Genomic DNA, 23763 nt, shown 5'->3' on the forward strand with positions numbered 1-23763 from the left:
GGAATTGCCATCCTAGAGATCCTTTAAGATAGAGGAAGAAATAGAAATTTTTTTCTATTCATTACAGTAGAGACAACTGCATTTTTAAAATAATGACTTCGATTTTCCATGAGCTTTTAAATATCATAGTGTTATTTTTCTCATTCCAGGAACATGTAATAAGTTTTTAAGTAAAGTATTAGCATATAATACAATGCTTTATTCTGGAATTGTCTATAGCTACACTGTCTAATACAGTAGCCACTAGCCATAGAAGGCTATTGAACACCTGAAATGTTGGGTAAATGTAAAATACAAAATAGACTTACAATATTTAGTATGAAATAAAGAATGTACAATATCTTATTAATAATTTCAAAGTATCCATTACAGGTTGAAATGATAATATTTTGGATATACTGGGTGAAATAAAATATATTAAAATAAATCTCATCTTTTTTTTTAAAAAATGTGGCTACTAGAAATTTTAAATTGCATGTGTTTTTCACAATTTTATTTCCTTTGGACAGTGCTGGTCCATACTATGCAATTAAATACATGGATAAGGATTGTCTTAATATTTCAAATGTACATTACTTTCAGTTCTGTTTGACAAAGAACAGGTCATGGACTACTTTGGACCATTTAGTATTGGCACTTTGTGGCTGGCACTTTTGTGGCTGGCACTTTGTGGCTGGCACTTTTATTTAAAATATATTAAATACTCTTAATTTGATAAATTTTATTTTCTTTGTAGGTTAAACTTCCACATTGTTTACATTGTACATGATGATATTCCTGAGGGAATAAGGAAAGATAACAAAAGTCCATTTGGAAAGTGAAGGAGTAGGATTGGATATGAAAAATATTAGCTAAAATGTTTAACTATTTCTTTTATCAAAATGGCTTTCTTTTTTCGTTTTTTTTTTTTCTTTTCTTTTCTTTTCTTTTTTTTTTTTGAGATGCAGTCTCACTCTGTTGCCCAAGCTGGAGTGCAGTCGCACGATTTTGGGTCACTGCAACCTTCGCCTCCCGGGTTCTAGTGATTCTCCTCCCTCAGCCTCCAGAGTAGTTGGGATTACAAGCACATGCCACCATACTCAGCTAATTTTTGTATTTTTAGTAGAGATGGGGTTTCACCATGTTGGGCAGGCTGGTCTCGAACTCCTGACCTCAGGTGATCCGCCCACCTTGGCCTCCCAAAGTGTTGGGATTACAGGCATGAGCCACCGCGCCCAGCCGACAAAACAACTTTCTTACATTGTAATTCCTTATAGATTAACGTAAAGTTTGTGTTATACTTAGTTTAGCATATGTGTAAACCAAGTATTTTTTTGGGTGAGTTTATTTTTATACTAACAAGGATGTTTACTTCTTTAGGGAAAGTAATCTATTTCTTTTTCTTTGGTTGGCAATTAGCACAATCCTAATTGCTTAATCATAACATAAGTGGTACACTCCAGACTCATTATTCCTTTCATTGGATATTATCTGACTGATGAATTGTGATCCCTGTCACAGGCCAAAGTAGCAAGGTCCTGTTTGGATAATTGCTAAATATATTTTTCTTGAATTATAATTTTTTGCCTTATGTCAACTGTGAAAGATATAAACTATAACTTCTTGGCTTTCTTTTGGTGAGAAAAAAATAGGCCTCAATCCTTTTGGTAACAATATAAAACAAGTAAAAGAAAAAATAGGTCTTAAAAGATCTAGGAGTCACCTTAAACTTTATCTGCCATGAGACACTTAGAAGACTCAGACCTTTGTTGAAGATTACAGAACAGAGACTCATTCAGTCACACCCAAGAGACAGGTGTTCACTGTAAAGACTAGAATGAAGCATGGGAAGTGGATGGATCCAGTGCAGCCCCAGGGAACTGGACACTCACATGCCCCTGGGAAGCAGGTCTTCGTTGCTCTTCTTCCATCACTTGGTCTCAGCTTGTCTTTGACTGGTTTCTACCACTTGTGCCTCCACCCAACCTGCTGCTACATTCTCCTGGTTTCTGCTTACTCAAATGTTTTGCATCCCGAAGCCCATTTTGGCCCCTTCTGCCTTACCCTCTCTTAGTTCCAACCTTTCTATTACATCAGATAGCTCCGTCTCTGCATTCTCCACTTTCCATTTCCAAGGGAGAGTCTGATCTGCTTACTAATTATCAGAGTCCGTGTTTGATGAGAACTGTTTGTTCCAGGCCACCTCACAGGATGATGAATACCTCATGGATTGTGCGCTCCTGGGTCACGTGATCCCTCTTGATTTCAACTAGCTGGGCTGGGCGTGGGGAGGAGTAAGGAACGTTTTTTGTAGTTATTTGTGCAAACCCTGCTCTAGAAATAGTTTGGGTAACTGTTTCCTTTCCAAAGGGACTCTGGGTAGGGTAAGCATCTCTCTCTCACACACGCATATATTAAAATAACAGTGACTAAAACAAAGGGAGTCTGAATAAATTGAATTATGAAGTTAAATGTAGGAAATAATGAATGAACAAGGGAAGAAACCGATACTGATCCAGGGTCAACAACTACCTATGTCCAAGTCAAATTTCTTTGCAGTCTAACAAATTGGCTTTCAAGATTGCATTTTGTTTTGCGAATTAAGCCATTTTCAAGTCACGAGTCGCCCCCGGCGTCCGGAACCCATGAATGCCACATTCTTTCTAGCTGCCTTCAGCAATTCGGGGGCGCTTTGTTTCTTACGTTGGGAGAGAAATTCTGCAGGAAATCGACGCCCAGGATCAGCTGCAGATCCTGGGATCCTTGGCTCTGAGTAGCACGGTGGAAAAGTGGGGTAATCGAGGCTCCGGACCCGTTTTCCTAGGAGCCCAGGGCGCTCCACCTGTCTGGAGTCAGCTCCTTTCTTGGACGTCTCCTCCCCTGAGTTTCCTCCTCATAGGCTTGTCCCTGGGAGTGTGGGCGGCCCCTTTCTTGAGCGCAGAAACACTTACTTTTCCCCCTACCCTGCTCCTCCTCCTCCACAGCCGTCTTTCTCTTTGCCTCAGCCACTTCCTTTCTTGGCCTCACCCTCCCCAGTGCACTGAAGAAGGTAACCGGGTCCGGACCCACGCGGCGCCAGTTCTCCCGCGGGAAGGAAAACCGGGCAGAGAGGTACGTGAGCGCCCGGGCAGATGTGGCTTAGGTAGCAGGGATGGACCGGGTGTCCGGGGTGCGCCGCCGGGCACTGCGGGCTGCGGTGAGAGTCGGGTCGGGAGGGGGTCGGGAGGGGGCCAGGAAGGGGCCCAGGGCGCGCGGAGGCTGCGACCGGCTGGGCTGAGACCTCGAGGGCTGAGGTCCCGGGGGGCGCGCGCCGCTCACGCCCCCACCTCTAGGGCCGACTTCCGCACTCGGCTCACGTGACGTTTCGCCGGCCGGGGGCGGACTGGGAAGCCGGCAGAAATGGAACGATTTTTACCGCGGTGCGACGTGTCGGCTTTGCACTTGGTGGTGGTTCATGAGCCAGTTCTGCAGAGCTGGGTGGGGAAGGGCTGGGGGCAAGGGGAGAGACTGCCCCAAGGAACGTGGTGGCCTCAGGGCAGTGGACTCTGCAGCGCCGGAGGTGGGTGCGGCTCTGTGCGCTCCAGGTCAGGGGGTGCAGAGTCGTGAGGGGACACCAGGGGCTCTTGGAGCCCGGGGCAGGGTCCGTTTTCCTCTCCCGGTTTGGGCGCTCGCTCTTTCGGCGCTTCGGGATGCCGGGGCCACTGGGGAGACGGACCCGGGGCGCCGCGCCGGGAGCTGCGGAGACAAAGGCTTCCGGGACGCGGCCCTTCCCTGGCGCCAGCGGTGCCGCCCCGCAACTGGGGGCCCAGGCCGGCGCTCCCCAGCCCTGCACCGGTGCCGGCGCTGACCGTGTGATGATGGGCTGCAGGGCACGGGGTTAAGGGACCTCTACCAGGCAGAACCCCAAACTGGGAGCAGGATGGCCAAATATGGAGTGAGCGCGCCCCAGACCGGAGGGAGGAAGGAGCCCAGTCATCCTTTGACCCGCACCAGCTGCTTGTCCGCGATTACGAAGGAGGGCTGAGAAAACGTGCCCAGCCCGAGTGTGTAAAGTTGGTTCCTGGTTCCAGACATACCTATTCCAGTAGGTTATATTTCCTTGGATATTAGAAAATCTCCATGCATTGCCTCCAAACTTTTGAAAAATAACAATGCCCTGAGGGTCTTGAAATATATTCTAAAGTGTGTATTGATGGTGGGTTTCGGGTTCTGCCCAGTCCACCGACTTTACGCTTCCTTTGTGTTTCCCACGCACAAAGCCTAAATCGATTCTGCGACGACAATTAGAGTGCCTGGCCGGCATCTGCCTCGCCTTCCCTGGAGCATTTTCCTGTCTTCTGGTCCAGCCGCTCACCATTAAGCTCTTCCCCTTAGACTTGCTCTGCTTCTCACCTCTCCTTATTGTTCTTTTTTTTTTTTTTCCCTTAGAGATAGTTTCACGGTACTCGTGAGAATGTGTTACGTTCATATAACCAAATCAGGGTAATTGGGATATCCATCACCTTAAATGTTTATCTCTTTATGCTAGGAACATTCAACTTATTTGCTTTTAGCCATTTGGAAGTGTACAATCCATTAATGTGAACTATGGTCACCCCACTGATCAATGCAACATCGGGTCTTATTTCTTCTGTGTATTTATATCCATCAACCTCTCTTCATCCCTCCACCCCCTTCATTGTTCTGCATCTTGCTCACTGCAGTCCTGGGATTCTGTCCTTATTATAAAAGGCCATGGGTCTTTCAAGGATTGTGTCACAATAGGTATTTTTCCCCCCTTTGTCCCTCTCCTTCCTAAATAATAAATAAATAAAACATGTCAAGTTAAGTATGCTAGCAATTGTTTCTAAACCTGTTATTTTCCTATTTATAGTGGTCTGGGCAGGGAGCCTTTCTTGCTTTGTAAGTATTCTGCCTTGGTAAGAGCTCAGCATGTCACATTTCGTGTAAATCCCACTCACTCTTATATTTAGTGTATTTGCATAATGGCAAAAGAGGAAGAGGAAGGGGGAAAGAAGAGCCACCACCGTGTGGTAGAAACAGCATTTAGTTGTGGGGCATTAACCCCTGTTTCGTTATCCTTCAAATGGGGATAAATAAATGCCTTGTAAGGTTCTTAGAACTACATGAATTAACGCAGATAAGGAGCCTGATGTGTAATTAAGTATAAAGAAACGCTGGTTACCTTCCATGCTTAAAACTGGATGAACGTACATTTGCTTAATATAATGCAGGTATGCATGCTATATATAATAGATGGATTTCCCCTTTGATTCTCATTATTCAATGAGAGCTAAGTCTGAAGTGTGTTGCTGGTGTTGGGAGGAAGGAGTGAAGAAGGGTGTTAAAGAGATAACATCTTTCTAGGGGGTCGAGAATCAGAGAATTGGGGAGTTCCTTAATTTCTTTGGACATTTTTATTCTCCCTCTGTCCAGTACAGGCTAATTTCCTCATCATCCCTCACAGATCCTTACTATGTCTGCATTAATGTTTCTAGGAACAGGGTGCAAACTTTATTCATTGTTGGGCAATTTTAATTGCTAGAGAACTTTTTTATATGGCTCTCAAATCTGCCTTTCTATTACACTTATCCATCCTACCCAGTAGAGGAACACAAAGTCTATTCATAAAGTACATAAAAAAAGAGCTTTAGTTTTTTTTGTTTTGTTTTTAAAGCAGCAGTTCTTCTCTAAGCTAACTTTATGGGTCAAGATTCTTTAGAGTGCAAGTAATAGAAACTCAGTCAAACCAACACAAGCAAAAAGAGGAAAGATACTGGTTCACGTAGTTGGAAAGTCCAGGGTCTTATATAGGCTCAGTCATTGTTGTATGACTGGACATTTCTTTGTGTTAGCTTTATTCCTGGCCAGCGGTTCTCACATGGTGGCCATTGACATCAGGGACTATAAACTAATATCTTAGAACCAAGTGGAAGGAGAGTGTCGTTTTACTAATAGTTCTAGCAAAATCACAGGGCTGAACCTAATTGTTCTGGATGGGCTCAGCTACCTCATGCCTCAAACCAATTATTCTGGCTCTGACCTGCTTCTGGAGCCCAGGGTAAGGCTCTACCCAGGATACATGGGTTTAGCATAAGGAGGGAAAGGCTTTATCCAAACAAAACTTAGACTGCTGGTGCCAGAATGGGAAATGGGTGCTGGGTAGACAAAACAACAGTTGCCCACCACACTGCTACTAATAGTTTTTTCTTACTTTTATTCTCATGGCATGGTGTTCAGGCTTAGTGGCTGTGTACTCTGTGTATATTTTAGCTTTTTAGTATCGCTCTTAAACTATGTCTTGAATTGCATATAATGTTATAGATATGACTTCACCAACACAAAGTCCCCAATATTTGAACACTATAAGTTTTCATATTAAGTTTTATGAAGATGCATTTAATTGAATATTTCACGTTTTATTACAATCTAAGCTTCTTAAATTATAATATTCACACAAGCAACAGAGCAGATGGTAGTGGCACTTTTAATAATTAGCAGATAGAAAATCTAGTGTCCCAATCAACATCATGTAAGCAGGTAGTATATAGTCATAGGTGTCACTCTTGTTTTTAACAGCTAGCAAGAATTAGTTACACTCCATGTGGATAAAGTTGTTTCTTGCAAATTATCACCCCGAAGGAAACCATACACACAACTCCACTGTTTTGGTCCCTTATTTGATTTGAAAAAATTATGATTTGAAAACAGACTGAACTGATGCATCTTCTACCCAGTTGCTCATACTTCCTGACATCCTGCAGGTGTACTTCCAATCCCTCTCATGCCTTTGCGTGTTCTTTTCAGTTCATGAGGTCAATATTTCTTTACCCTCTACTCTTAGTGCCAGACATGATACAGCAGTGAGCATTATAGTCAGATCCCTGCAGAGGGGAGCTTACCCTGTGCTAGTGAAAGTCCAGAAATGTAATTCCAATTGGGTGAAATGAGGGGCACGGTGCTATGGGAACACAGTGAGGGAGTACTGCTTCTCCAGGGTTTCAGGGAAGGCTTTTATTTAAGCTGGAGCAGGATGTGTGTGAATTAGCCCCTGGAAAGAGGAATAGCTATAGTCTGAATTGAAGCCATAGTATGTGTGAAGGCTGGAGGTGAGAGAGCAAGGGGCATTTGAGAGATTAAAAAGTCCCGTGTGGCTACAGCCTAGAGTTCAAGGGGGTGGAAGAGGCTAGAACAGTGTGCAGAACCCAGCTGTTGGAGGACTTAGTGAGCCAAGGAAAGGCTCAGCTTCTGTTTTATTCTGAACTCCTTATCTGCAGATGAATGATCTTCACCACAAGCTATCTACTGCAATCGGATTTACTGGGCATTGCCCAGAGAAAGCCATGATGTCCCTGTATGTCACTGGATTGACAGGATGGTATTAAAATTGCTGTTGTATTGATCTGCCTCCCCCACTAGACTGGCTGCTGAAGGGCAGGGAGTGTGTGTCAGTTTATTGTGGGGTGTCCAGCCCCTAGCTTAGGACTGCCTCAAGTGTGCTATGCGTTTTCTCCTTTGTTGCCTTGCTTTACGTATGCATTTCCTCCTGTATAGAGTGCCCTACCCTACCTGTCCGGCTGGACCACTCCTCCCCAGTGACCTCCAGAAAGCCTCCTGCCGTTTACTCCTTTGTGCTTCCAGATGCCTTGGACCCACCACTCAAAGAGTATTTGTCACATTGCTCTTCATTGCAGGCCCTCATTTGCCTTTAGAATGTGAGATCCCTGAGGGCAGATCCTGTGCTACACACCTTTTGTATTTTCGGTGCCTAGCAGGGTACCCTGAAGAAGACCTACTCAGAGTGAATCATGGGTGCAAGGAGAATGACTGTATTCTCCCCCACGGATGTGGAGAATAGGAGTGCAGGCAGCTAAGGGGGCGGTTACAAAGGTAGAGGGAAAATGGGGACACTTCAGTGCCACATGCATCACACAAATATTTTTAGGAAAAGGGACATGGTAAATTAATAGTGACAAATGCGACATGAAAAAGACAAAGGGCCCTTGGATTTGGATGTGCTTAATGGAATGTAATGGTGATAATTTAGACTTCCTTTTTCCCTCCCAGGCAGCAATGAATGTGGATCATGAGGTTAACCTCTTAGTGGAGGAAATTCATCGTTTGGGTTCAAAAAGTAAGTATATAACAGAGATAGAGTATTTTTCGTGGCTTTACGTTGAACAGGCGAGACTGGCATGCTGGAGAAGCCTAGAAGGGGTCACCCAGGGGTTCAGGACAGAGGTATGGCAGCTCTGCCCACAGCCCCAGGTGGTAACTGCCCTTAGCCAGAAAGTGACATCTGGAGACACAGGGCTTTTGGGGTATTGTGATTCTGATGCAGAGAATGGTTGAGCTATTTCATTATTTTTTCAATAGAAAGCAAATTACCAAGCTTCTTTCATCTGACTACATTAAAATTTGGTAATTGAATCATGTTCAAATTTTTACTTATCATACTATTAAAATTCATGTTTTCTGCTTTGTTCTGCTATCATTTTACAAACTTCTTTTTTTAAATCATCTTATCTAAAATGTCATCATTTTACAAACTTGTAAATGACTAGGGACTTACATTGAAATTATACTAAATTATACTAAATTGTCTTTATTTTCTCCAAATCTCAAATCTTGAGTTTTGTATAATCAGGTATTAAGTAAGATAACTAAAATAAATCACCCTTTAGGTAGTGTTTAAGAAAAATTATCTTTTTCTTCAGCAATAACTAGGCAGCTTCCTTGAAGATAGTGACATGCAAAATGGGTAGTATTCGCGTCTTCTTCCTAAGTCGTAATGAAAATTACTATTATACTTGTGGCTTTAGGTATTTGGTACATCTCAGATGAGACATGCAAGAATTTGGGGAGCATTTTGAAAATAATGAGAATAATAGACGTATTCAGCAACAACTAGGATAATAGGACTGAAAGTTTTAAAATTACATCATGTAAGTGAAAACCCGTCCTAGAAAGTCCCTCAGAAGCTCTCAAGGTTTGTGTCATTATAGTTTGATTCTTCTTAAAGCACTGTCTGTTCATGAATCACAAATCCTTTGAAATAACAGGACAGACTTGGAAAATTCCATTAAGCCATTAATATCAAATGCCCCCTGCAATGGTTTTCTGTTCCTGCTATAACAGATTGCCACAAATTTAGTGATGTAAACTTCTGTAGGTCAGGAGTTTGACAAGGGTCTTGCTAGAGTAAGATTAAGGTGTTGGCAGGGGACTCCTTTCTATAGGTTCCAGGAGGGAATCAGTTTCCTTGCCTTTTCCAGCTTCTAGAGGTGGCCTTGGCTCATGGTCCCCTTTCTCTGTCCTAAAGCGAGCAAGAGCTGATTGAGTCCACGCATTGCATTACATCGACCTCCTCCACTTTTTTTTTTAAGTTTGTTTATTTGTTTGAGACAGAATCTTACTCTGTTGCTTAGGCTGGAGTGCAGTGGTGCAATCTCGGTTCACTGTAACCTCCGGCCTCCCGGGTTCAAGTGATTCTCCTGCCTCAGCCTCCCGAGTAGCTGGAATTATAGGCACCTGCCATCATGCTCAGCTAATTTTTGTAGTTTTAGTAGAGATGGGGTTTCACCATGTTGGCCAGGCTGGTCTTGAACTCCTGACCTCAGGTGATCCATCCACCTCGGCCTCCCAGAATGCTTGATTACAGGTGTGAGCCACCACACCCGGCCTAGTTTCTTGTATTTTTATTAGAGATGGGGTTTCACTGGCCGGCCGCAGTGGCTCACGCTTGTTATCCCAGCACTTTGGGAAGCCGAGGCAGTTGGATCACGAGGTCAAGAGTTCGAGGCCAGCCTGGCCAACATGGTGAAACCCTGTCTCTACTAAAGATTAAAAAAAAAAAAAAAAAATTAGCCGGGCGTGGTGGCATGTGCCTATAATCCCAGCTACTAGGGAGGTTGAGGCAGGAGAATCTCTTGAACCCGGGAGGCGGAGGTTGTGCCAAGATTGCGCCACTGCACTCCAGTCTGGGCAGTGGGGCAAGACTCCATCTCACAAAACAAACAAACAAACAAACAAGCAAACATAAAAGAGATGGGGTTTCACCATGTTGGCCAGGCTGGTCTTGAACTCCTGGCCTTAAGTGATCCACCTGCCTCGGCCTCCCAAAGTGCTGGGATTACAGGTGTGAGCCACCATGCACGGCCTGCCTCCCTCTTCTGTTTTAAGGACTTTTTGGATTACACTGGGCTCACCCAGGTAATCCAGGATTCCTCCTTGTCGTGGGGTCCTTAATTGAATTGCATCTGAAAAGTCCCTTTTGCCATGTGAGGTAACATACAGATTCTAGGGATTGGACATGCATATCTTCTGGGGCCTTTATTCTTCCTATTACTCCCTCTTTTTTTGTCTTAGTCACTCTATTTCTATATCAAACCCAAGTCATCATTACTGAAATGTACCAAGAAAAGATAAATGAGGCATATTAAAGTTGGTGTGGACTCTTATGTCCTAAGGTAGTCAACAACTAAGTGAGTTGAATCATATGATCAGTTAATACTTATTGAGTATCTATATGTGCTAATAACTGTGTAGTACAAGTGGTATAAAGTGTGTTCCTTTTCCTCAGGGATTTTACTACTTAGTTGATGAAAACAAATAAAATCTCATAGTCCAGCTGCCATGGCTCAGGCCTGTAATCCTAGCACATCAGGAGGCCAACGTGGGAGGATCATGTAAGCCCAGGAATTCAAGACCAGCCTGGGCAACAAAGTAGGATCCCATCTCTACAAAAAAATTGAAAAATTTAAATTAGCCAGGCATGGTGGCATACAACTGTGGTCTCAGCTGTACTGGAGGCTGAGGCAGGAGGATTGCATGAGCTCAGGACGTTGAGGCTGCAGTAAGCTGTGTTGAAGCCATTGCACTCCATCCTATGGGACAGAGTGAGACCCTATCTCAAAACAAAAAGAAAAACAATAAAAAACTCATGAGGCAATTGTCAGAAAAAAAAATGGTATGCTGAACTATGAAGTGCTGACATGCAATATGGTCCCTTCAAAATAGATTATTGGAAGTTGTAGTAGTTGGGGGCACTCAGTGAAGTCTTGCATCTCAGGTAGGACTTTGAAGTATAGGGCAGGTCAGTTTAGGGGGAAATCCATGAGTTGGTTTTGGAATGGGAATGAATGTATTGTTTGAAGAGAACACTGAGAAGACATTGGAAAATGTAATTTATTTAGTTTCTTTTTTGAGACGGAGTCTCGCTCTGTCGCCTGGGCTGGAGTGCAGTGGCACCATCTTGGCTCACTGCAACCTCTTGTCTCCTAGGTTCAGGCGATTCTTGTGCCTCAGCCTCCCTGGTAGCTGGTATTACAGGTGTCCATCACCACGCCTGGTTAAGTTTTGTATTTTCAGTAGATATGGGGTTTTGCCATGTTGGCCGGGCTGGTCTCAAACTTCTGCCCTCAAGTGGTCCGTCTGCCTCAGCCTCCCAAGGTATTGGGATTACAGGCATGAGCCACTTGGTCTGGCCATGATGTATTTAGTTTCCTAATCAAAGAAATCAACAATCTTCCCTAACTCAATTTTTCTCCCACCCATTTCACCACACCCACTTGATGGAGGCCTGATGAGTCTTATTTTCCACAGTGATGCCCCTCCTGTTCTTCCTCCCACACTCCTGTTTTTTTCCTGAGCTCAGTGAGGTCATCTTACTCTTGGCAGCATTATTATTGTTTTTTTCTTTTTTTTTTTTTTTTTTTTTTTGAGACGGAGTCTCACGCTGTTGCCCAGGCTGGAGTGCAGTGGCGCGATCTTGGCTCACTGCAAGCTCCGCCTCCTGGGTTCACGCCATTCTCCTGCCTCAGCCTCCTGAGTAGCTAGGACTACAGGCGCCCACCACCGCGCCCAGCTAATTTTTTTTTTTTTTTGTATTTTTAGTAGAGACGGGGTTTCACTGTGGTCTCGATCTCCTGACCTTGTGATCCGCCCGCCTCAGCCTCCCAAAGTGCTGGGATTACAGGCTTGAGCCACCGCGCCCGTCCTCTTTTCTTTTTTTTTTTTCTGAGACAGAGTCTTGCTTTGTCACCCAGACTGGAGTGCAATGGTGTGATCTTGGCTCACTGCAACCTCTGCCTCCTGGGTTCAAACAATTCTCCTGCCTCAGCCTCCTGAGTAGCTGGGATTACAGGCATCTGCCACCACTCCTGGCTAATTTTTGTATTTTTACTAGAGACAGTATTTCGCCATGTCGGCCAGACTGGTCTCGAACTCCTGGCCTCGTGTGATCCACCCGCCTCAGCCTTTCAAAGTGCTGGGATTGTAGACGTGAGCCACTGGGCCCAGCCATGCATTACTGTTGTTTGGATAGTTATAGGTGTTAAAGGCATATTTCTAAAGATTTGTAGGATTTTCTTTTCTGTATCCATGTCAGCCTAGTGTTTATTGGTCATATTCAATTAGTTTTTTCTTTCTTTCTTTTTTTTTTTTCGAGACGGAGTCTGGAGTGCAGTGGCCGGATCTCAGCTCACTGCAAGCTCCGCCTCCCGGGTTCACACCATTCTCCTGCCTCAGTCCCCCGAGTAGCTGGGACTATAGGCGCCCGCCACCTCGCCTGGCTAGTTTTTTGTATTTTTTTTTAGTAGAGACGGGGTTTCACCATGTTAGCCAGGATGGTCTCAGTCTCCTGACCTCGTGATCCGCCCATCTCGGCCTCCCAAAGTGCTGGAATTACAGGCTTGAGCCACCGCGCCCGGCCCATATTCAATTAGTTTTTAAATTCTAACCTTTACAGTACTAGTCATTATTCTGGTAAGGCAAACTGAAATTCCACTTCAAAATTAGCAGCTTTCACGTTAGAAGACTTAAGATAATTATCATAACTTCTGTAAGCATGGAAATACTTTTAATTTTGCAGCTTCATCAGGATACCTTGACTTTCTCATCCCTGGCAAAAGATGACTTATTGAGTTTGAAAGCATATGTAGATATGTGTAATCTTTGAATGTGTTATGGTTAATTATTTAAGTTGTATCTGGAATGATTTTGCTTTAGTCTACATATTATGAGCTCAAGATGAAAACTGATGAATTTAGTTTTATCTTTTCACTCAAAGTCAAATTCTTTAAAGTCTCATTTTTCATATAGTGAAAAAGATTAAATGGGGAGAGAGCACTTGGATATTTAAATTCTTCCATTCAACAAATATTTTTTTTAGTGTCCCCTTTGTGCTCAAGTGCTGGCGATGTAAAAATAAACAAAATTCCATCTCCATCTTTGAGGTTCTCTTTAGGTAGCTGAAAGACAGGCAAACTAGAAGTACCTAGAGGGAAGTAATTAATATGCGCTGTAAGTTGGACTCTGTGGAAATGAATCCCAGCTCCTCTACATACTTGCTCTGTGACCTTGGCTACTTTACTAAACTTTTCTGTGCCTTGTTTTCCTTGTTTGTAAAACAGTAATACTCTACTTCAAGGACACATTTCTTCACATTAAAAGAATCTCTAAAATAGGCCGGGTGCGGTGGCTCACGCCTATAATCCCAGCGCTTTGGGAGGCCAAGGCAGGCAGATTGCCTGAGGTCAGGAGCTCGAGACCAGCTTGGCTAACATGGTGAAACCCTGTCTCTACTAAAAATATGAAAATCAGCTGGGCGTGGTGGCGGGTGCTTGTAATCCCAGCTACTTGGGAGGCTGAGTCAGGAGAATCCCTTGAACCTGGGAGGCAGAGGTTGCAGTGAGCCAAGACCACACCATTGCACTCCAGTCTGGGCAACAAGAAGGAAACTCAAAAGAAAAAAAAAAAATCTCTCAAATAAAAATGCATCTTATAGTACATGGCATGCTATGGTTAAATTGGCAGTTTAATTGTAATATAAAATAATGATGCTTCTTGCAATCAATTGTGTCTTATCTTCCATAAAATACAGATTAAGTGAATTTTAATGACTGTAAAATGCATCGAACAGTTCCGGATCATAGCAAGTAGTCAATACATGTTAGCTATTAATACTATAAATGATGGTGAACACTTTGATAGATATATACTCAGTTTTATAAGAAGAGCTATTCACTCAACTGAAGGGATCATGAAGGACTTCTAGAAAAGGTAGCATTTGAATTCATTCCTGAAGAAAAATAATTTAGCTAGGAAAAAGTTTCTGGGTTTCTGGGCAGATGACTGAACATGGGCACTGTTACAAAGGCAGGATCTGTCATATCGTCTTAGGCACAGCAAGCAGGTCATTGTGACTGAATCAGAAGGTACATGCAGTGATATGGCAGAAGGCCAGGCAAGCGATAGATGCAAGGCCAGAGGATGAAGTGCCTCTTCTGCGAGGCCATGGACTTCTCTTTATTTAGAAGGTCATAGGGAGCCATTGAAATATTAAAGTAGGCTTGATGAGGTGGCTCACACCTGTAATCCCAGCACTTTGGGAGGCCAAGGCAGGAGGAATGCTTGAGCCCAGGAGTTCGAGACCTCGTCTCTATTAAAAATAAAAATAAATTAGGTGTGGTGGCGCATGCCTACAGTCCCAGCTACGTGGGAGGCTTGGAAGGCTCAAGAGGATCTCTTGAGTCCAGGAGTTCGAGGTTGCAGTGAGCTATGATCACAGAACTGCCCTCCAGCCTGGGCAACAGATCAACACCCTGTCTCAAAAAAAGAAAAAAGAAAGAAAGAGGGATTAAAGTAGAAGAGTAACAATGAGCTTTGCATCTCATAAAATTTCTTCCACATTGTTTCTTCTGCACCCATGTGGAGGATGTATTGAGGAGCAAAAATGCAGAAAAGGAGGCTGGTATGGAGTTCTCAGCAGCTTGCAGTGACGCAAGTGAGAAACACTTAGGATCTGAACCAAGGAATTAACTGTCATTGGAGAGGAGAGGCAGTAGTCACAGAAGACACAAAGAAGGTGGAATCACCCAAACATTTGTCAGATTGAGGGATGAGGGGGGCATGAGAACTCCAAGATTACACCAAGGTTTCTGTCTTTGGTGCCTTTAAAAATTTTAACCAAAGTTGAGAATTTACTGTATGCTGGGCACTCTAGAAAAGACTTTTTCTTTATTATGTCTGTTAATCCTTGCAACAGCCCTGTGAGAGGTATTTTTACCCTCATTTGATGGATACCTGAAGTTCAGAGAGCTTGGAGGACTTGCCTGAGGTTACCAGCAGCTCCATTTCTATCTGTAGTCAGTGACAGGTTCCTGTTGCACACAGAGTGTCATGCAGGTAGAAGTTGAAAAATCAAAGAGGTGCATCTTTGCTTTCCAGGCCAACCATGGTCAGATTCCCTGTTTTCCCTTTAGAACATCTTTCATCCTCCTTCTCATCTTAGGTGATCTACTTCAGGTGAGTAAACTACTCAACGCTGGTCACTGTTCCCCCAGCCACCTTACTCGTTTTTAGCCTTGCCTGTGGCTTGGCACACTATCCCTATTTGTGTCAGTCACAGCAGAGCCCCTGGTCGCTGATGGTCTGCTCAGTGTGTGCCAGGCAGTGTGCCGAGTGCTTTCGAACTGTGTCTCCTGGCAGCACCGAGAAAAGATGTTCAGGCCCCCATTTTACACAGGAGGAAGCCAAGGCTTAGGGAGCTTTAAACAAGTTGCCCAAGGCCAAACGACTAGTAGGTGGCAGAGATTTCCACTGAGGACTGTTAGGTTTTTGAAAAGCTCAGAGCATATCATCACAATGAAGCTGAAGAAAAAAAAGCTCCAGGTGATTGTCTCCTTTCAAGTCCGGAAGAGGTACTGCCTCCTCCCTGAAGTCTTCCTTACCATTCTTGCCCAAAGACATCTTGCCCTCCTCTAAACTGTAAAATATATTTTCTTTTTTTCTTCTTTTTTTATTGAGACAGAGTCTCACTCTGTTGCCCAGGCTGGAGTGCACTAGCACGGTCATGGCTCACTGCAGCCTCGAACTCCTGGGCTCAAACAGCCGTCTGCTTCAGCCTCCTGAGTAGCTGGGATCACAGGTGCACTCCACCACACCCAGCTATTTTTAGTTTATTTTTTTAGGAGAGAGATGGTCTCAGTATGTTGCTCAGGTTGGTGTCAAACTTCTGTGCTCCAGGTATTCTCCTACCTTGGCTTCCTAAAGTGCTGGGATTACAGGCATGAGCCACTGCGCTCAGCCGGGATGTATTTTCTTGGCTTCTCATTTGGCATCCAATCACGTACTGCTTTGTATTGTTGCTTTAACTTGTTATGTGTATATTTCTTATTTCTTCATGGGACTCAGAGTCATTGCTTTGAAAGTTCGAAAGCAATTCTCTCCTTCCTTATATCTGTCTCTAGCGTGTAACACAGTGCTGTGCTTACGGTAGGAGTTTGCCAAGCAGCCAGTCAGCAGTTCTCGCCAGGGAGCGTGGGCACTCAAGAACCTTGGGTCGAGAAATGGTCCTCTCCTCACTGTGAGGGCCATCCTCTTGACCGTGGGGGTAGCTTTGGAAGGGAAGAACCTGCAGTAGAGGGCTAGGAAGAGGTCAGGGATTCAGTCAGGTGATCAAAGGAATCACCCAAGGATAGGGAGGCGTCTCCCAGATTACTCTCGTCTCCAGGTTTTCAGGTTATTGATTTTTAACAGCAGATCCACTTTTGGTCTATCTTAACTTTCGATGTCTATGTTCAAAACTGGCCTCCAAATAAGATAATCTAGGGCTCATATGAAATACAGATTTCTGAGTCTACTACCAGGAATTCAGATTCAGTGGTCCTGATAAATGGCTGATGATAATGCATTTTTAAGGAGCCCCCACTCCCACCCTGGGGATTCCGAGTGTTCAGAACACACTTAGAGAAACACTGCTCTTGATCCTGGTTTTCTATTTTATTTGTAGTCTTTATTGATTCAAAAACTCACATAACAATTAACAAATAAAAAGCGGAAAATTTATCTGCAATATTAGCACTGTAGCACATTCAACTTTTGTGAATGTTTCTTGGTTCTCAGTCTTTGGATAATCCTAAGGCTAAGAGGCGTATAACATGTATTTATTCCATTACTTTTTGGATCTGGGAAGAGAATATGTTGAATTTATGACTGTTAAATGTTAAATTGTAATCTTGGATAGCCCATAGTTAGAAATGTATTAAAGATTTTGTAAATCTGCCATACTTGACGGTAAGACACAGACTTTACATTTGCTAACAATGTATTTTCTCAAATTAGATGCTGATGGAAAGTTAAGCGTGAAATTTGGGGTCCTCTTCCGAGACGATAAATGTGCCAACCTCTTTGAAGCATTGGTAGGAACTCTTAAAGCTGCAAAACGAAGGAAGATTGTAACGTATTCAGGAGAGCTGCTTCTGCAAGGTGTTCATGATGATGTTGACATTGTATTACTGCAAGATTAATGTGGTTCACATATCTTTTATGTACCACCATTTTTTGTTTCTGGTAAACTGGAATATAAAGTGAAAGAACAAACATTTGAACATACTTAATGTATTTTTATAGAACTTTGTAAACAAAAGGAGATTAATGTTTTAGAAGTCTGTCCTTTTTTATATCTTGAAAGAAAATTTATGTATGATGCTATAAAATAAACAAATCCTATTATTTTTCTCAGGAATCTGGTTGGGAATTGTAGGCAATGAGGTTTTTTGGGAGGCGGGGACAGGGGAATGTTTGTTTCATAAATAATTAGACATTTTCTATAGATATTTGACATTCTGCGAAAGCAACAAGCAAATTGAAGACCAACTCCTATGAGAAATATTATAATGTTTATGTAATAAAGACATGTAGCTGTCTCAAAATTGCCTTATTTTGTCATTTAAGTATTTGTGTGCTTCTCAGAATTGAGTTTTTGTATCAATATTAGATAACTGCAGTAAAAGTTATGTTAATCTGAAACAAATGCTCAGAACTACCAAATTTCAGTAATAGGAATGGCTGGGCACAGGTGCTCACACCTGTAATCCCAGCACTTTGGGAGGCTGAGGTGGGCAGATCACCTGAGGTCGGGAGTTTGAGACAGCTTGGCCAACATGGTGAAGCCCCGTCTCTACTAAAAATACAAAAATTAGCTGGGTGTGATGGCACATGTCTGTAATACCCACTACTCTGGAGGCTGAGGTATGAGGGTCACCTGAACCCAGGAGGTGGAGGTTGCACTGAGCCGAGATTGCCCCACGGCACTCCAACCTGGGTGACAGAGCGAGACTCAGTCTCACAAAAAAAAAAAAAAAAAAAAAAGGAAAAGAAAAAAGAAATAAGAATGGTTAGTGTTATGGTTGGACCCTATACAAAATACTTATTTTGAGGCTGATTGTGTGCTTATTGCTGAGTTAGGGGACATACCAAAAAATCTGACCTAAAAACTTCACATAAACTTCAAATTCTAGTTGGGTGACACCCATCTGAAACAATATGGGATAATCTCTGATTGCATGTTACAGAATTTAAAATGACTTGGAATACCAAGAAGAGTAAAAGCAGTGAAAGCCACAGTGGCCAGGGGAGAGATCCTGGAGGGGGCAGAGCTTGCATTGAGGAATGATTGCAGCTGATTATCTCGAGGGAAAAAAAGACGGGATGATGAGGGTGATGACTGAAGGAAAGGCAGAAGGACACAAATCAGCAAGGCATGATCTCGTGAAAGGCAAGATATCAGGCCGACCAGAATTCTGGGGAGAGAGGTGGTTCATTGGACCATGAAAGTGGGACCCGGGAAACCAAGAAGAGGAATCTGAACAGAAACTGGAGCAAGGACATTCCATGATGACAGTGATATTTAGTGCAGATGGCCCTGACACTAGTGATTCAGGTGGATTGTAGAGAGTGAAGAAGTGGTCAGACAAGCCAGCTGAAATGTTGCTCAGGATCATCATGGGGATGATGATAACGCAAAGGCAGGGGAAGAATGAACTCTCAGCATGTTTTTAAAATCAAAGCCCTCTCATCTGTGCTCTTTCTGCTGTGACAGGACCCCACCTCAAAGTAGATCAAACAATATTAGAATTCACTGGCACTTGATGGTTATTGCTAACTTTTATTGAGCATTTACAATGCTAATTCTCATACAACCCTGTGAGGTAGGTACTAGTAGTACCTTCCATTTTATAGATGAGGTAAGTGAGGCACAGAAAAGTCGTCACTTGTCCAAGTTCACCTAGGTAGAAAGTTGTAGAGTCTGAATTTTGAAATTGGACTCATCTAACTGGCAATTCCAGGGATGGCGCAGACTTTGAGCATGGCTGGCTCCAGTGACTCAACAAAGTCAAAACTCTCTGTTTTTCCACATTGGCTCTCATGCCTTCTCTGGTTTGAGCTCTTTCTACTCTAAATAGACTCCCTGCGTATAGCTGGGAAGATGCTTCTGGTAGTTGCAAATTCACTTATTCCTAGATTAGTAATTCTAGTAGAGAGAGCATTTATTATAATATCTAATTATGAATTCCAAGAAGGGAATTCTGATTGGTCTCACTGCAGTATAAACCTACCCCTTCGACCAATGACATTTACCAGGGGGATGAAACACCGTGAACTGACAGGCCACAGGTCACATGCTGGTTTCTCAGTGGGGATGGGGTGAGTTACTGTGCTTGACAACCTCATTTCAAATAAGAAAGGGGTAGTTTTCCAAAAGCAATGATGCTGGCTACATGGGAATGATGTAGGTTCGCTGTAGAAATAAGAGACCTTTGGAAGAATGAATCCTTACCATTATGTGGCAGAAAATGAAAAGGTAAATGAGAAGCCATGGTCAAAAGCTACCATCATATATGCCCTCAGTGACTGAGAGAATAATGAACTAATTAACAGAGGTGGGAAAATTGGATGGAGAAGGAGGGCTAGTTTCAGGGAGTTTGAGCTGAGCATGGCGAACTTGAGGTAGTTAAAGTAGAAATGTGTAGTACGTAGGTGAGGATTTTCTTCTAGAACCCAGGCTAAGTAAAGGCTTAGGAGTGTAGACAGAGACTTGGGAATTGTGGTTCATGGTTGATTTTCACTTTAATTTTGATTTGTATAGATAATTCTACTTCTGCCTGTCTTAGTAACGTTAAATTGAAATTTTATTTATCAGGCACTTAGAAAATACAAAAGACAAACAATCTACAGGCTTTGCAAAAGTCTAGGCTGAGAAACTGAAGCAACCCTTAGGCGGAAGCAATGTAGGAAGCCCAAAGAAGTCTAAGAATTTTATGAGGTGGCTGACCTTATGTAATCAAAAAGACTCTTAAAAAATCTATAGAAGTTGAAATTGTTACTCAGTCTGTCATGATTTGTTTAATGTCTTCTTGGTGAGCATCAAATGAAGTTTAGTTTCAAGCCCTTGATGATTTAACGTTTAATGAATATCTTCCAGAGAAGGTATATTCATGTGATTGTTCAGTTATTTAAAGAAAACTGACAGAGTATCGTTTCTATCTACCATTGATATCGACAATACAGTTTTATGTTTTTTCCTTTAGATTCAAGATGGTTAGTCCTTTGTATCAACTTCACATATAGATAGTTCTTTTATTTGGATCATGGTGTTAAAATTTAAAATCATAGATTTGATTTTTTTGAGTTATGAATATACTCCTGTGAATTTTGAGCTGTGAATACAGTGAAAATACTCCTTCTTGGCCATAAGTTGCATTCCAGTTAATTATCTCAGTAATAAGTGCCATTGGCTACAGTTGGCTGGGAATTAGAGATGATCAACAGTTATACACCAACATTCCTTTATTCACACAATGAAAATATGGAACATCTACTTTGTTCAACTCACTGTTCTAGGCATTAGGAAAGACTAAAGCAAAGTAAAAATAAACAAAATTCAATTCTAGTCCTCCAAAAACCCCAAGTAGTACTATGCATTATTAATAAATAGTATAAAAGAAGCTTTGGGTAAATGATATAGGGATATGGGTGCAAAGATGAAGAATCGTTCCTGGGGAGACCTGGGGGCTTTCATGGATAAAGTGAAGTTTCCTGGGGCTTTAAAGCAATAGAATAATAGGGTAGGACTTTAGGGGTAGAGTCGCTACTGCATACAAAATCAGAGAAAGGCAAGTAATTTGAGGTATGGAAGGAAAGAGGCGTAACAACAGTTGAGGCTAGAAAGGAAGGTTGGGACATTGATTTTGAACCTTTAGGACAGAAGAAACAATTCTAAGTGTATGTCTTAATAATGGTGAATTACAAAGAACTGTAAAAAAACTTACATAAAATAATTTGATAAGTACCACTAATTATAAAGAAACTTTAATTTTTAACTTCTGTAACATTGCTATTTTGTGTATTGAGATTACATAACACAATCTATAATTATAGCTTATCATCTTCATAGTGAATGACTGTTCACTGAAAACTGATTAAAGTTACCACGTTTGCATACTTGAATTTTCTTAAGCTCCTATCATAGGAAGTCCAAGCATGCCCTAGTGTCCCGGAGTCACAATTTAAAAATAAGTTACTGGCTGAGTACAGTGGTTCACACTTATCCCAGCACTTTGGGAGGCCAAGGCAGGAGGATCACTTGAGTGCTGGAGTTCCAGACCAGCCTGGGCAACAAAACAAGACACCCATCTCTACAAAAAACTAAAAAAATTAGCTGGGGTGTGGTGGCGTGACCCACTACAGTCTCCACTACTTGGGAGGCTTTCATAGATACCTAGGAATTCAAGGCTGTTGTGAGCCATGACTGTGCCACTGCACGCCAGCCTGAGTGTCAGAGTGAAATTCTGCCTCTAAATAAATAAATAATTAATGGCCAGGTGTGGTGGCTCACGCCTGTAATCCCAGCACTTTGGGAGGCCAAGGCGGGCGGGTCATTAGGTCAAGAGATCAAGACCATCCTAGCCAAAGTGGTGAAACCCCGTTTCTACTAAAAACACAAAAATTAGCTGGGCGTGGTGGCGCATGCCTATAGTCCCAGCTACTCAGGAGGCTGAGGCAGGAGAATCACTTGAACCAGGGAGGCAGAGGTTGTCAAGAGCCGAGATCGCGCCACTGCACTCCAGCTTGGCGACAGAGTGAGACTCCATCTCAAAAAAATAAATAAATATAAAAATAAATAAATAATTAAATAAGTTACAGACCAGGTAACTTAATATGCTGATGCAACTGTCTTTTCCTCCCGTCAGCCGATAATTGTCCATATACCATTACAATAGCCGAAATTAGAAAAGAGGAGGAGGGCAAATGATTGAGCAGGGTTGAAAAGGTGGAATGGATTAGATAATTCCCAAACCGGATGAACTGAGGTTTCAACAAATGCCTATTTAACATAATTTAAAGATTACTGACATTGTTATCTCATTTTCAATACAATGGCTGAGTCACTGAAGCTACCTGAAGCTAAAATGTAAAATTAACTTTTGAAAAGAAATTATTTCAGAATCCAGGATTCTACCATCAACAGCAGTTATAACATTTATGAACCAGAAAAAAAAAAAAAAAAGTTACAGAAATGTGGATCTGAGGAATTTGTCGTAAGGAAACACTGACATCCCAGATTTCCCTAGTGTCTGAGCACAATTCCTACAATTCCAGACAATAAGGAGGAACAGTTCAATGAACTGACAGACAAAATACAAACATGTTATGGCAAAGGAACAAGCTGATTTCCCTGTGTCATGAGGTATTGGACTCAGTATAGCCTCATAAATCTAGAAAAAGTCAAGAGAAATGCATGTACCTTTAATTTATTTATAGACAAATAATCTCTGGCTTTCCAGTTTCTTTAAAAAAGTTATAAATAACTCTTCAAAGAAAACCAGCTCCTCAGGAGCCTTTTTTGATGAGAAATCTGAAACAACCACACTTTTCTGGAAGATGGATCTATCCGAAAATTCCTCTCCTGTTGTTTTTGTCTCTAGCAGCCTCAACAAACGGTTCCTTAAAAAAATAATTTTTTTGTAGTCCTCCTTTAGTTGAATGTTTCAGTTAGACACTTTGGGCTAGAAGGAATGGAGATTCACTTAGCCGGGTAAAAGGGGTTAACCGTCAGGATGTATACGGGGCAACTAGGAAGATATGGGACTCCACTGAAAGCCAAAAGAGGGCCATTTACCATGATAGGACCTCTACAGACTGAGGGCTGTTAAACCAGAACGTGTCAGAATGGCTTTTGTAGCTCTTTCAACATCTAAATACTCTGGGGGCTGAGTGTGGTGATTTACGCCTGTAATCCTAGCACTTTGGGAGGTCTAGGTGGGAGGATTACCTGAGGTCAGGAGTTCCAGACCAGTCTGGCCAACATGCTGAAACCCCATCTCTACTGAAAATACAAAAATTAGCCAGGTATGGTGGCACATGCCTGTAATCCCAGCTACTCAGGAGGCTGAGGCAGCAGAATTACTTCAACCTGGGAGGTGGAGGTTGTAGTGAGCCGAGATTTCACCACTGCACTCCAGCCTGGGCAACAGAGCCAGACTCCATCTCAAAATAATAATAATAATAATAATAATAATAATAATAAATAAATAAATACTCTGGAGATTCTGATTCAGTAGATCTGGATGAGGCCCAAGCATTTCCATGAGGAAGCGTCTCACAGGCTGCTTCTGATGGGCAGCTCTGGTGAAGAACTAGCCTTTACTGCACTGGGGACTCCTGGTTAACACCACTCTGTTGTTTTCACAGATTCAGTTTGATACGATTTGGCTGTGTTAACCCAAATCTCGTCTTGAATTGTAGCTCCCATGATTCCCACGTGTTGTGGGAGGGACCCGGTGGGAGATAATTGAATCATGGGGCGGTTTTCCCCCATACTATTCTTTTGATAGTGAATAAGATTCACGAGATCTGATGGCTTTATAAGGGAAAACTCCTTTTCCTTGGTTCTTATTCTCTTTTTTGCCTGCTGCCATGTAAGACGTGCCTTTCACTTTC

At 42.6% G+C, this 23763-nt stretch overlaps 1 protein-coding gene across 1 annotated transcript; it reads left to right on the top strand.

The window, feature by feature from the left end:
* The first annotated feature begins 3081 nt into the window (after positions 1–3081).
* Positions 3082–17419, top strand: ABRACL (ABRA C-terminal like). The gene is given in 3 exon segments (NM_001193359.1): positions 3082–3090; positions 8047–8113; positions 17104–17419. Coding segments are annotated over 2 exon segments (246 nt in total). The 5' UTR covers positions 3082–3090; positions 8047–8052; the 3' UTR covers positions 17289–17419.
* The last annotated feature ends 6344 nt before the right edge of the window (positions 17420–23763 follow it).

The sequence above is a fragment of the Macaca mulatta genome, chromosome 4 (assembly GCF_049350105.2).
Source record: "Macaca mulatta isolate MMU2019108-1 chromosome 4, T2T-MMU8v2.0, whole genome shotgun sequence".
Taxonomy (NCBI): domain Eukaryota; kingdom Metazoa; phylum Chordata; class Mammalia; order Primates; family Cercopithecidae; genus Macaca; species Macaca mulatta.